The following is a 13218-nucleotide window of genomic DNA, read 5'->3' on the forward strand; positions in this document are numbered from 1 at the left end:
TCTGTGCCCGAACTTCTCCCTGGTCCAGAACCTGGCATCATTATGTTTTTAAAGCTCAAGGTGATTCCAAGGTTGGCAACCCTACGCCAGGGCCAGAGTGCCCCCATCTGAACCCCTCTGAGTTGAGACAAGTTTCCTCACCTGTAAAATGGAGACAATGCTAGCCCCGACTTCAGCTGGTTTTCATGAAGATTAAATAAGTTACTACACTAAAAGCAATTGGAACACAGCCTGGCATCTGGTGGGTGCTGTGCAGCTGTTACCACTAGCCAGGCACCTGCCCCACATGGGGGCTCTTCATTATCAGACTGAAATGCCACACGGGTTTGGGGGTGCAAGAAGATGAGAAGGATGGACATGCTAGGAATTTATAGAATCAGGTAAGGAGAGGAATAACCCGTGGAAAAGCAGCGTGAGGAGCTCTCAGGGCTTCCCGGGAAACCAGGGCAGGAGAACAGACCGTTCAGGAGCCCCCCCTCCCCCCCCAAAGTGTGTGGGGGAGGCTTGGGCAGGCTTAGTTGAGAGTTGAAAACACTTGTTCTAAGGGAATTCCAAGTAAGCCACATGCTCCCTCTGGTGGTAATAATGGGAACTGCACCCACCTCCCACCCTCTCCTTCCACAGCCCCTGCCCGCCCTCCCCCGCCCCCCCAGGCTGTTTTGTTTCAGTTGTGTTTGAGAGTAATTCATTCATTCCATCACTTCCCAGCCTTGGCTCTTTGTGACTCAATACCAATGTGAACGGTGGAAAAATCCCAAAGTGAAGTGAAAGTTCCCTGGAAGGGGAAGGAAAAACCTTGGCCCGAGCCCAGGTCAGAGGGCAGGTCACGACCTCAGAACAACCCCGAGATCAGTGGGTCACCTGGGGGCTGGTGAAGCCCCGGCCTGCGGGGGCCCACCCCAAGATTCCTCCTCAGCAGCTCTAGAGGGGCTTCCGGGGACCCGGCTATTTAAAAAGCACCTGATTCCGGGGCACAGCGCCTGGACTTACTGGGAAACAACCTCGTGTTTCGTGGAGGGAACCGAAGGGCAGGGACAGGAAGTGACTCACCAGGACCTCCCCCCACCCCCCAAAGAGGAGTTCCCCTGGGAGGGGGCAGGCTCAGGGTGGAGGGTTCTAGAACCCGGAGGCCTCTGGCCTGCACTCCGCGGGCAGCGGCGCTCCTGGAATGCCCCCGCTTCCGGTGTGCTTTGCTGCTCCCTCCTGAAAGCCCCTGGGCTGGGCCTGCCCCATCCCTGCTCGATCCCCCCCCTTCCCGTTGGCCCGGAGGGTGAGCCCCTGCCTAGCACCCGGCTAGACTGAATTCCTTTTAGGGGTCACCTTTAGAGTGGGGTGTCACAGGTCGTCAGCCACGGTGGCCAGTCGTCAGGCTTGCCCTGCGCCGCTCTTGTCCCCGGGGTGCCTCCCACCCGCCCCAGCCCCTCTCTTCTCTTGGGCTCAGGGGGGGAGGGGAGAGCCCCCGAGGGGAGGGGCGCTGGGTTCTAGCAGCAGCCTGATACCCCCCGGACAAATCGCTTCCTCTCCGGGGCCTCAGTTTCCCCTTCCATCAAGTGAGGAGGGTCTGTTTTGGTCCTTAAGGACCTTGGCCGCTCAAGCGCCCTGTGCTTCTGGGGCTGGTCGTGGTGTCGGGGCCTAGGGCCAGCGGATGAGGACGAAGCGCTAACTGCCCCAGCAGAATGGAGGCCACCCCGCCCTGGGCCCCAGAAGCCACCGCACACGCGCCCCCACGTCCCGCACAGCCTGCCATTTAAACGCCAGGAACGGCTCCTGCGGGGTCTCCCCGCCCCCCTCAGGTGCGCGCATTCCCACAGAACAGACACGAGGTGGCGCCACGACCCCGCCAGTCTCTCCACTGCCTTTGGGTCCCCGTAGGGGAGGACAGGCTCCGTCCACCCCAGAATCTCTGCTGAGGGCCTCGGGCATCAGGAAGCCGCGGGGCGGGGGGTGGACCCCATCGTGGGCTGAGGCTGTGCCCGGGGGTCGCTGCCTGAATGGATGGGGGGGCTGGAGGAGGCCACCCAGCCTCACCTCGCTGTCCGCCCCCCTGGCCCGGCCCTGGGATTAAACGCAGCCCACAGCTGGGTGGATGGACGTGGGTCCAGCGGGGCCCTCCAGCCCCAAGAGTGGAAAAGGGGTGGCCTGGCCTCAGCGCCAGTGTCTGGAGGGGCGCCGGGAAGCGCCGGTCCCTGCACCGCCCCTGGCAGGTGCTGCCCTTGGGGAAGAGGCCAGAGCACACGACCGTGGCACGAGTAGCGTCGGGACTGGAGCCCAGGGTGTCTCCACGGCGCCTCCCACGCGGCAGCTCCCGGGGCTTTGGGCAGTGACCTTGGTGGCACCAGCAGCTTTGAACCCGTGGACACTGGGCCTCCGCAGCCCTCTGTACCTGGCATTGGAAGCGGCGCCGAGTGCTCTGTCCCCAGGGCCCTTGCGAGCTCAGGGGGCGAGGGGGAGCCTACAGGGGAGGGTCCCGGGCTCCTTGCCCTAACCGGCAGATGGGCATCCAAGTGGGTAATGGAAAGCCGCAAGAGATGAGGCTCTCTGTGCACCCCAACTTAGAGAAGAGGCGGGTGGTCTTTATGGGGAAGGGTGGGGGGGCAGGCAGGCAAGGGAGGCGGCCCTTCCTGAAATAGGCTTTATTGCTGGCACGAGGGTGGCACGGGCAGGAGGAGGTGATGTCCACCCAGGGGGCCCGGACAGCCCAGAGCTCCTTGCAGCCAAGGGCCTGGCAGTGACGGGGCCCAAGGTCAAGGTCTACGGGTGACAGGGGCATCCTTGGCTTCCCCGCACACCCTGGAGTGACCGGTGGGCACAGCTGGCCCTGAAAAGACAAAGGCAGGGTTTGGACTGTGAGAGTGGGGGGGCAGAAGAGGCCTCCCTCCAGCCGTGCTCGGCAGCCCCTTACCACACGCTCCACGCCAGGCACTGGGCCGTCCCTGGAGGGCACGTGGTGCCAGACCCCCTGGCGGAGACGCGGCCCGGCCCGAGCTCGGGCTTGTCCCTCCGCAGCGCGCCCGCCCCCCCTGCCCCTTCTCCCCTCCCTCGTACCTCTCGTTAGAGCTCATCTGCATCGGCTGGCCTGGGAAAGGGGAGGAGAGAGGAGAAAAGACAGGGCCGGGGTCAGCGTGGAGCAGGGAAGGCAGGGGTCCCTGAGGCTGGGGACCCCTCCTGGCCCGCCCCTCCTCCCTCCCATCAGCCGCCCTGGGCAGGTGCTCACCGGTGCTTCTTGCCCCCGCAGCGGAATCTTTTGCCTTGAAGAGAGAACGGCGGGGTCAGTGTGTGAAGCCCTTTTCTCTAAGGACGTCCCCTCTGTCCTCAAGGACTAACTGGGCCCTTCTACTTGCTTCCTCCCTCCTGCCAGACCACCACAGTGTCCAGCTGGGAGGCCACACTTGACTTGTTTCTCTCTCCACATAGGACGGCACCACAAGTATTTAAGAGCCTTGGTCAGTCAGTCAATCAACAAACATTTGCTGAGAGCCTGTTTAACCCTGATTGCAGTGGACTGTGGGCAGGTCGAAAGCAGCAGCTGGGCCTTGGCCATCGTGATGTGTCATTCCCCCCACACACACCCCACCCAGGACCTGGCACGTAGTAGTTGCTCAGTAAGCACCCTGGTGAAGGATGGCAGTGAGAGAGCTACAAACAAGATTTCCGCTTGGGCCCCACTGCCTCCTACACTTGTGCTCCACGACTCCCCAGCGCTGGCGCCAAGGCGCTGACAGCTCAGCCGGGGTCCAGGCTGCGCCTGCAGACACGGTGGAGTGACCCTGATTCTGCCCGCGTGGGAATTTCAGGGCACAGGGGTGGGCTTGCTACATAATTTGTTTTCTTTTCATCAGTTGTGTTTCTGTGTATGTTTCTCCCGACTGCCCCGAAACAAGTCAATAAACATTTATTAAGCATCTGCGGTGTGCCCCTGGGGCGGGGGGCTACACAAGGGCCCTTCTCTGTCCCCAGAACACGTGATGTCTACACTGGATCTTCTTAAGGCACTTTCTTGGCCGCGTGTCTTTGGCGGCAGGTGGGTTTGTCCTTATTTAACAGACGGGCAAACGGAGGCCCAGGGAATTAGAGATTCCCAGAAATCAGCAGCGAGCCCCAGGCCCGCGGTGCCCGGCAGCCGGGGGAAGGCTGAACCCGCCGCTGCTTCCTGCTGGCTGAGCCCTCTCGAGTGGGTCTGTGTTTTCCTCTGTAAAGTGGTGGCAGTAGGGACCGAGGATTAAATGGTCTAAGATGTAGAGCGTCACCATGTGGGGGCAGCAGCCCGGTAAAGGCCCTTCCTTCCCCTAGTCTGGCCTTGCATGGACCCTGGAGCTCCTCCCCTGGCAGGAACCGGCCATCGCAGCTCCCGGGTCACTAGGGGTGACTTGAGGAAGAGGGACCCCCACTCTATGAGGTCCCAGTGCAAGTAGTGCGTCATCCCAAGATGCCTGTCTCCAGCAGGGTGTCCAGTCCCTTCCCATGTCCTCCGTGAGGGGTCTGGGAAGGGGCCGAGCGGCCCGTCGGCACGGGGCCGACCCCACTTACTGAGGAGGATGATGAGCCCCACGATGAAGGCCAGGCCGGCGAAGATCAGGCCCCCACTGCGGATGGTCTCGTAGTCTTGAGAAGGGGAGAGCGAGAGGGGGGCTGGGTCTTCTCTCTTGGACCCCCGCCTGCAGCCCACCCGGAGCCGCCCCGCGCTAACCCGGGAGGTTGACTATTAATCATAATTCACAGAGTTTATCCCCAGGTCTGGGCGAGGCCGGGAGGCAGCTGCTGGGCGGGGGCAGGGCCAGGAAGGGTGCTGGGGGCTCCGGCTTACCATAGCTGAACGGGTCCACGTCCCCCTTGGAGCCGCCACCTGAGGAGGCCAGAGGGGTGGGGGAGTCAGGAGAGCAGCCGCGCAGGACAGGGGCGTCCCCGTCTGTCCCTCTGTCCCTGCTGTGCATTGGAGGGGGCAGGGAAGGCTGGCTAGGAGCTGCCCTTGGAGGGGGAGCCTGTGGGTCTGCCCCAGCCGGCTTCAGACACAGCCTGGGAGCACGCGTAGGATCCAGCTGCGTGGGATCAGTGGGATCCGGTTGTCATGGGATCGGGTGGGATCCGGCTGCGTGGGATCTGGTGGGATCCGGCTGCGTGAGGTCTGGTGGGATCTGGCTGTGTAGGATCGAGTGGGATCCGGCTGGGATCCGGCTGCATGAGCCTCTGGCAGCACGAGGGTCTCTGTTCTTTCCCACCCCTTGCTTCACACGCAGTCAGAAAAGCCCAAGGAAAACAAAAAGCACCTCTCCCTGGACTCTCCAGCAGCTTCTCTTCATAGAATGAATCAGTTAGAAGCACTTAGCAAGTACTTGTGAAGTGACTGAATGATCGGATAAAATAGGATCTTAAAATCCATTAACAGAAGGAGGAAACTGGAGCCGAGTTTGGAATCTTGTCCAAAGTCCCAAAGGACATCCGAGGCCCAACTGGGCCCTGAACTCAAGCCCCTGGCATCTCTCCACTCTCCCACACGCCCTCGGGAGGAGGAGGCAAGTTTATTTCACAGACAGGAGTGCAGCGCTTACCACGTCCAGGCTAATGGCTTTGCAAAATGCGAACCCATTCCATCATTGCAATAACCCTGTGAGATTATCATTCTGGTAGAACCCATGAGGACACAGGGGCAGAGGCTAAGTCACAGCAGGTCCGGGAGGGCCAGGACATGAACCCCGGCAAGCGGGCGCTGGGACCTGGGAGCTCGACCCCTTTGCCGCGCCCCCCGCAGCGGCTGGGAAGGAAGGCGCGTGAGGCAGAGGCCGCGGGGGCCCCTGGAGGAGCGGCGCCGAGGCGGCCACGCGGCTGACCCCGCCTGGCTCTCCTGCCCTCCCTGAGCCTTCTCGGCCGGGGAAGGAATGTGCGTGAGGCGCCTCGCAGGCTGGCTGAGCTGGGCTGCACTGGGAGTCCTCGCCCGGGGCCCCTTGCTGACTCCCTAACGGGGGCCAGCGAGGAGGGCCCGTGCCTGGCTCTGGGGGGCAATGGGGGGAGGGGGCCTGAGGCGCTGGTTGTCCAGACAGGCCAGAGGCCAAGGTCAGGCTGCGGGGACCAGGCCCTGTCCTCATGGGTGGAAAGTGTACGTTGTACGTATATTACCACAATTGTAAGAGACACTAAAAGAGAATGCAGTACACGATCCTGGTCTAGATGAATAATCGAGAGAAAATGAGGGGAGCCGGTGTAGCTCAGTGGCTAAGCGCCGGCTTCCCACAGACAATGTCCTGGGTTCAATCCCCGGTCCCATTACTTAACAAAAAAAAAAAAGAGAGAGAGAGAGAGAAAACAACCAAATGGACATATTTGGGACAATTGAAAAAATTGTAATAAAGTATACTTTATATATCAGTGTTAAATATCCTGAACTTGATAACTTAATGTCGTTATGTAAGTGAATATCCTTGATTTTAGGAAATATACATGGAAGCAATAACTATTCAAGGAGAGTGATATACACAATCTGCCCTTAAATATTTAGAAAACAGACTGACATAGGTAGACAGCAATATAACGAACACGGCAGAATGTTAAAAGCTGGCAAACCTGGGCATCTGGTTAGGAAGTATATTGGAATTTTCTAACGTTTCTGTATTATTTTTGCAACTCTCTTGAAAGTCTGAAATTATTTCAAAAATATTAAAAACAAAACCAACTGAAAAAAAAAAAGGTCGACTCCCAGATTCAGTTCAGGTCGTGCTTCAAGGTCACCTGGGGAGTTAGCGTCGGAGCCAGGCTAGGGCTCCTCCACCTGTCCAGGAAAACTGCCTCCTCCCTGACCTGGCTTGAGCCATCTGAGCAGCCCCCCAGCCCCCAAAGCCCCTGTCTTTTCTAGATCTGGCTCAAAACCAGCGGTCAATAAATAGACGCCAGTTGGCCCCAGCCCTGAGCCACCCCCTTCCCGCCTTCCGGGGATGTGTCCTGAACTTCAGAGGCTCACCCCCAGATCAGCCCGGGAAGGGCTCCCCCACCTGACCCCCGTCCACTGCCCGCCGAGCTCAGACAGTCCAGCAAGGCGCTGTGCAGTCAGCGGACCAGGTGTGTCCCAGTTAAGGCAGGTGGCTCACCCCCACCCCCCCAACAGCTTCTCCCTGGTGCCCGAGGTTCTGCCGGTCAAGTTTATTATGTCTTTGGGTTTAAGGCAAGGTCAAGTTTATTATGTCTTTGGGTTTAAGGCAAGGTCCCCTCGAAGAAGATGCAAACTTTCTTAGGAAAGAGGCTGGGTCCTCTGGAAGGCAGGTGCCAGGGGAGGGGAGAGGCTCTGGGAGGAGGCGCCAGCCCACCCCTCTGAAGGTGGTCCAAGCGGCGGCGCCCCCCGTTGCACACTCGCACGTGCATGCCTGCCCCCTGCCCGCGGGCGCGCACACTCACCGTGCTCCGCGGACAGCCCCCCCATCTTCCCAGCAGCCTCGGGCGGTCTCTGCTAACCTCCTCCTGCAGCCTCTGCTTCGGGGAGAGTGCCTGGCAGTGGGGTGGCCGGGGACGACGAGGGGGCATTAAACATTAACCGTGCCAGGTAATATTTACCCTGGTCACAAGAAAAGCCCTGCTGAGGACAGAGGGGCTCCTGCCGAGCCCGGGAGGAGGCGTGGGGGAGGCAGGGGCAAGGGGAGCTGGCTCAGTGTCCAAAGCCGCCCAAAGGAAATTTCCAGAGAGAGGGATGAGGGCAGGATGGCGCGGTGGCGTTCAGCCCGCAGGGGCAGCGAGAACGGGGAAGTGGAAGTGCCAAAGTGTGTTCACCGTATCCTACACCCGGGGGGCAGTGTCGGGGCTCCCCCAGAACCCCCCAAGCCTAGCAGCTGCTCCCCTTGACCACCAGTTTCTTACGTTTCTCACCAGGCGCTCAGGGCTGTGGTCCCCGACGCCACTCAGCCCCCCAGCCTGTCCCCCGTGCTCACAGCTGCAGGCCTCGGCTCACCCGGAATGTCCTTGGCTCATCCTGTCTGTCCCTGGCAGCTGGGTCTAGCAGCTCACACCTCAGCGAGGAAGGCTCCGATCACCCCAACTCACCTCTCCGTCTCTGGCACCTGCCACCCCCCAGCATCAGTCCCCTCGGCCTCGTTCTCAGCTGTTCACCTGCCTGTCACCCACAGTGCTTTTCAGCGCTTGAAGGAGGGGGCTGGGCCTTGCTTGGCAGAGCCCTTTCCTAACCGTGCCCCTGCGGTGTCGGCCCATTTTACAGATGAGGCACGTGAGGCACAGAGGCTGGGCCAGGCCACGCAGCAGCAGGGCACAGGGGGCCCCAGCCTCAGGGGTCAGGGCTGCGCCCACACCTCCCTCTCCGCGGGGGCTGCCTCGCTCCAGGACCCCGGTGCCTGGTCCTCCGTGGACGGCCTCCAGCAGAGGCCGGTGCCCAGGGGCAGCCAGGTGGGCCGGTGTCCGAGGTCTGTAGGGCTCATCCTTCCAGGATGCCATCGGGGCACCTCCTCAAGCACGGGGTCCCCACCCGAATGCCATCCCGACTCCCCACTGGCTAACCGTATGGCCTCAGTCAAGTCACTTAACCGCCCTGTGCCTCAGTTTCCTCATCTGTAAAAGGAGAATTGCACCCACGGCTCAGCGTTGTTTTGAGGAGTAAACGAGATGGTGCATGCCAAGAGCTCAGCGTCGTCTTACTAGAAGAAGAGGCGTCACCGGTCCTGCACTGCGTGGCACCGTGACAGGCACTGCTTTCCTTAAGCAGTAGTCGCCGGGACCCGAAGGGGAGCCCCCCGCACCCCCGCCCCCAAAGAACGAGCAGGGGAGCGAGAGGAGAAGAGCCTGCCGTGCCCCCCAGGCTGAGCCAGGACACCCATTCAGCCTTCTTCTGTTTTGAAGCCAAGTGACGTAGATTCACAAAAATATTGCCATGAGAGTTCATCTTTGGGGGGGGCCTACCACACGCCAGCCCCTCTGCTGAGCCCTGAGCAGCCACTGTCCGGTGATAGCTCCAGTTCCCAGATAAAGACACCGAGGCTGGTGATTGCAAGACCAGAAAAGCTGCAGATGAAGGGACTTGCCTGAAACACACAGTGGCTGAGCCAGGGCTGGGAAGCCCAGAACCCTAGGCCCTTCTGCTCCCACCGCTCCCCTCCCAAGGGACAGTCCCCCACCCCCCCCAACACACACATTTTCTTGTTGTCTTAGCGCATCTTGTCTATCTGTGTAAGACACCATGGGTTCTTTCTGGAATAAAGAAGTGTGTAAAAATAGGTAGACAGTTAGAAAGACAAGAGCTAGATAGGTGATGGGGGATAGAGAGATGACTGATAGATGTGATAGAGGGAGGTAGGTGACAGGTGTGCTAGGTACGTAGCTAGACTGACAGGAGAACAGGAGAAAGAGAAAGCGAGTTGACAGCTACAGTTCTGGACTCTGTGAGGCAGTGCTGTAAGCACTTTACAGTAGTTCATTTCTTATTCCTCATCACAATGGGATGAGATTATCCCCATTTTATAGCTGAGGGAACTGAGGCTCGGAGGAGATAACTTGCCCAAGCTCGGGCACCTAGAAAGTGGGGGAAGCAAGATTTGAAGCCAGCAATCTGGCTTCAGAGTTCCTGCAGATGGATAGACGGACACACTGGTAGAAAAGGCAGCTCCTGCATGAGTTCTCCAGCTCCTCCGTCTCCTCCGGCTCGGTGTCCCGCACCCACCCCACCACAGGTGGGGACTCCACACTCGGGGTCCCCGTTTGGCGTTCCTGCCCTCCTCTTCCTGCTTTCCCTCGCTTCTGGGGAGCTGTGGGTGCACTTAGGAGCGACGGAGGGGACCCCAGTCTCAGAGCCTGATGAGGTAGGGTGGCCTGGGGGCGCAGGGGCCCGGGGCACTCACCCAGGGGCCACCTGTCCATGGCGGGAGCTGCTGGCCGTGTCCGTGGAAGGAAGAGCGCCCTGGAGTGTTGCTGGCCAAGGCCTGGCTGGGGAGAGTGGCTCTCCCTCCCCGACCCCCAGCGGAGCCCACAGACAGGAAGGACAAAGGCAGGGAGGAGGGGCTGGGCAGGTCGGGGCAAGGGATGCACGTGAGAGCAGGGAGGGGCGAGGCGCTCTGCCCTCCACCGAGCCCCCGAGCAAGGGGGAGGCTGCGAGCCGCGGGGAAGCAAGCCGGCCCCGCCCTGGCACCTGCTCCTGCGGAGGCCGGATGCAGTGGCAGGTACCCTATGGCAGCTCGGGGCACCCGCGAAGGTCACCAGGAGCGAGAGGGCCCTGGTCAGGGCTGGAGCCAGCAAGACCAGGGTGCCAGCCGGCCGCCAGCCACCGGGGTTGGCAGTGACCGGGGGAGACACCGGGGCCCTGGGCCGTCCAGCCCTGGGGCGAGCTGGAAGAGTTTTGGTGGATTCCCACCGGGCCTTGGCCTTGATATATCCCACCCCTGCCCCCCGGTGGGACGTGACTGCCTTCAGGGCTTGGGCCTGTGTCATTCCGGAAGTTGGCAGAGACGGGGAGCAGCTGGGGATGGAGCGGAGCAGAAGCGGGTCCTGGGACTGCTCCCATGATAGCCTGCCCTTCCCCTCTGGGCTCACTTAAACCCTGGTGACTCCCACAGGCTGGGATGTCAGACCTGCCTCCCCTCACAGCGCAGCAGCCCCGGGGACACCTGCCTCCTAACGAGGCTTCCGAGGGCTGCTGGCCAGAGCCAGTGGGGAATCGCCGGAAGACAGCACTTCTCCCAGGACAGGTACGAGAGCTTGACTTCCAGCTGGAGCTGGGTGGAGCGTGGTCAGGCAGAGCCCCCCCACCTCGCTGGCTGGCAGGGTCCCTGCTCCCTAAGGCCTCTAACAGGCCCCAAAAACAGTCTCTGTGGGGCTCACTGTGACCACAGGATCTTCCTCTGGTTCATCATGGCCGCCCTGACGGGGCCACCCCAAAGGCAACACTGATAAAGAGGGTCTGGGAGGCGCTTGGCTCTGATCTCAGCCTCTGACCCTCATCTCTGGGTCACTCTGACCAATCACCTCTCTGACCCTCCTTAGCAAAGCTTCCTGCTCCGAGGAGAGCTGCCCCGGGGCTGGAAAATGCTCTGAAAATGGAGAACCATGGGTCTCAAGGAGGCTTCTGGGTAATGGACAGAGATCAGCCCCGGGCCCTGAGCAGCTTCTTCCTCCCTCCCCACCACCCTCAGGCAGGCATGTACCTGCCCAGGGGCCAAACTGCTCACAGGGGCTGGTCACAGCAGGTGACAGCCCAGAACAGCCCAGTGGAAAATTCCCCAGCTGGGCTACTGGAGAGGCTCATAAACCCCAGGGCCAAGATGGGGCCTCAGAGCCATCTGGTCTAAACACGCCATCAATTGCTCAGAAAAGTGGAGCCCACAGGCCAGAGCCCACCCACCCATGCACACACGCCCCGCTCCCCCCCGCAGACTCGAGGCTCCGGAGGGAGACGTCTCCGCCCCAAGTGGTGACCCCGCGTCACGGGCCGTTGGCCCTCAAGGTCACCCCATAACACCCTCACGTTACAAACGGTTCGCTTCCCTGCTTGACTCTCTTCCAGGGCTCAGAGTCCAAGCCAAAGTCCTTTCTGTGTCCTCAAGGCCTGTCGTAGTCTGGCCCCAGGGACCTCGCTGACCTTGCTCGGACTTCCCTGCCCCTTCTCTCTGCTCCTGCCACACTGGTCCCCTTGGCCTTCCTCGCGGGGCACACTCCTGCCTCAGGACCTTTACACTGGCCGATCCCTCTCCCCAGTGCTCTTCCCCCCCAGAGAGCCTCCTGGCTAACCTCACCCAGTCCCCCAGGCCTTTCCTCCCAGGGGACTGAGAAGCTCTGCTCTGCCTCCTTGTCTAAAGTGTCCACGCCAGCCCCCTGCAGCTCCTTCGCAGCTTCCTGCTTTCCCCCTTAGCACCTATTATCCCGTAAGTTATGCAGTTGACATTCTTGCTTCCTGTCTACCTCCCAAGTGGAATTTAAGCTCCAGGAGAGCCAGGATTTCTGTCTGTCTTGTTCATTCCTGGATCCCGAGTATCCAGAGCAGGGTCCGCATGAAGACGCTCCGTTCTGTGGGAGTCCCACTGAAATAATGAATGCAGACTCCTCTCCAGGGCGCACCTGCCCTGCAATGGGAAGCAAGACCTCGTTTGCCCCCCACAGAGAGAGCGGGTGGTCAGTCCCCCCCCAACACCCCACATCTTGGCCCAAGTCTTCTTGGATGGCCCCTCACTCCTTTTGGACCCCCATCCCTGCTGCTCCCCCCACCCCATTGCTCCTCTCTGAGCCCCGGGACAGTTTCCAGAAAAGCGCTCGACTACCCTTGGAGGCGAGGTCTAGCATTTCAGGGAGCAGACGCCCACCCCCTCTCGCCTGGCTTGCCCAAACCCCTCAGCCGTCTTCTCCGTCCTCCCCAAGCTAAATGAGGGTGCCTGAGTCCTGCCTGAGGCCAGGGCAACGGTGCCCCTCTCTCAGAGACATCCCACCCTGCCTCGGCGGGACCCCGACCCTATCGGCACACGGGCCCAGGCACCCCGGAGAGACGCCCAGGAGCGCCTCTCCCCCACGCGCCTCTGCTTGCAGGGGTGTCCCCGCCTGCTGCCCTGCAGTCACGCTGGGCTGGGACACTTTTGCCATGCGCCCCTGGGAAGGTGCCCTCTTGGGGACTCCACCTCCCACCTGTAAAGTAGGACGAGACCACCTACCTCGCAGGGGCCTTGCTGGAATAGGGCCGAGGCAGGCAACAGCTTGGCCACAGGTCTTAGCAAGTGCCAGCTTCGCACCGCTCGCCCTGAGCTGGGCCCCACAGGGGACGGGGCCACTCGCTGCAAGCTCGTCCCTTTCGCTCAGGCCCCGGCCAAGGTCATGACTCAAGCAGCCCTGTGCTGGAAGCCCTTTCCCCACCCTCCTCCCCAGGGTGTGCCCTGCCAGCCCACCACGCGGCCTTCCTTTCCTCCCCCTATGAACCCTAACAGCCATGCTCTCTTGTTGCCCCCAAGGCCCGGGGAGCAAGGCGATTTGGGGGAGATGGAGAGTCTCGGCTCTGCCACACCCTACGGAGCAGTGCCCCTGTCACCTTGCCTCCATTTCCCCATCTCCCCCCAGCAGGCCTCCGCGTGGGCCCTGGCTCTTGAGGCTCAGGGTGGCGATCTAGGACAGTCACTCGCCCCAGTGGGGAGGTAGAGGCCGGGCGATGCAGCCGCGGTTTTTCTCGTGGGGGCTCCGAGGCAGGCAAGAGAGCGAAGCCTGGCCCCCCGCCTTCCCAAGGCCGGACCCTCGAGCTCCACCAGCCCTGGGTTTGGAGGGGGC

At 61.3% G+C, this 13218-nt stretch overlaps 1 protein-coding gene across 1 annotated transcript in view; it reads right to left on the bottom strand.

Moving 5' to 3' along the window:
- Positions 1-2618: 2618 nt before the first annotated feature.
- LOC101431618 (FXYD domain-containing ion transport regulator 6) overlaps positions 2619-13218 on the bottom strand; it is a 44765-nt gene continuing 34165 nt past the window's right edge. The window contains exons 8-12 of the mRNA XM_004452914.5: positions 4805-4843; positions 4528-4602; positions 3215-3248; positions 3046-3076; positions 2619-2818 (exon numbers count right to left, since the gene is read on the bottom strand). Of these exons, the coding sequence (XP_004452971.1) occupies positions 3052-3076; positions 3215-3248; positions 4528-4602; positions 4805-4843 (173 nt within the window). The 3' untranslated portion in view covers positions 2619-2818; positions 3046-3051. The remainder of the gene's footprint in view (positions 2819-3045; positions 3077-3214; positions 3249-4527; positions 4603-4804; positions 4844-13218) is intronic.

The sequence above is a fragment of the Dasypus novemcinctus genome, chromosome 27, assembly GCF_030445035.2.
Source record: "Dasypus novemcinctus isolate mDasNov1 chromosome 27, mDasNov1.1.hap2, whole genome shotgun sequence".
Classification (NCBI taxonomy): Eukaryota; Metazoa; Chordata; class Mammalia; order Cingulata; family Dasypodidae; genus Dasypus; species Dasypus novemcinctus.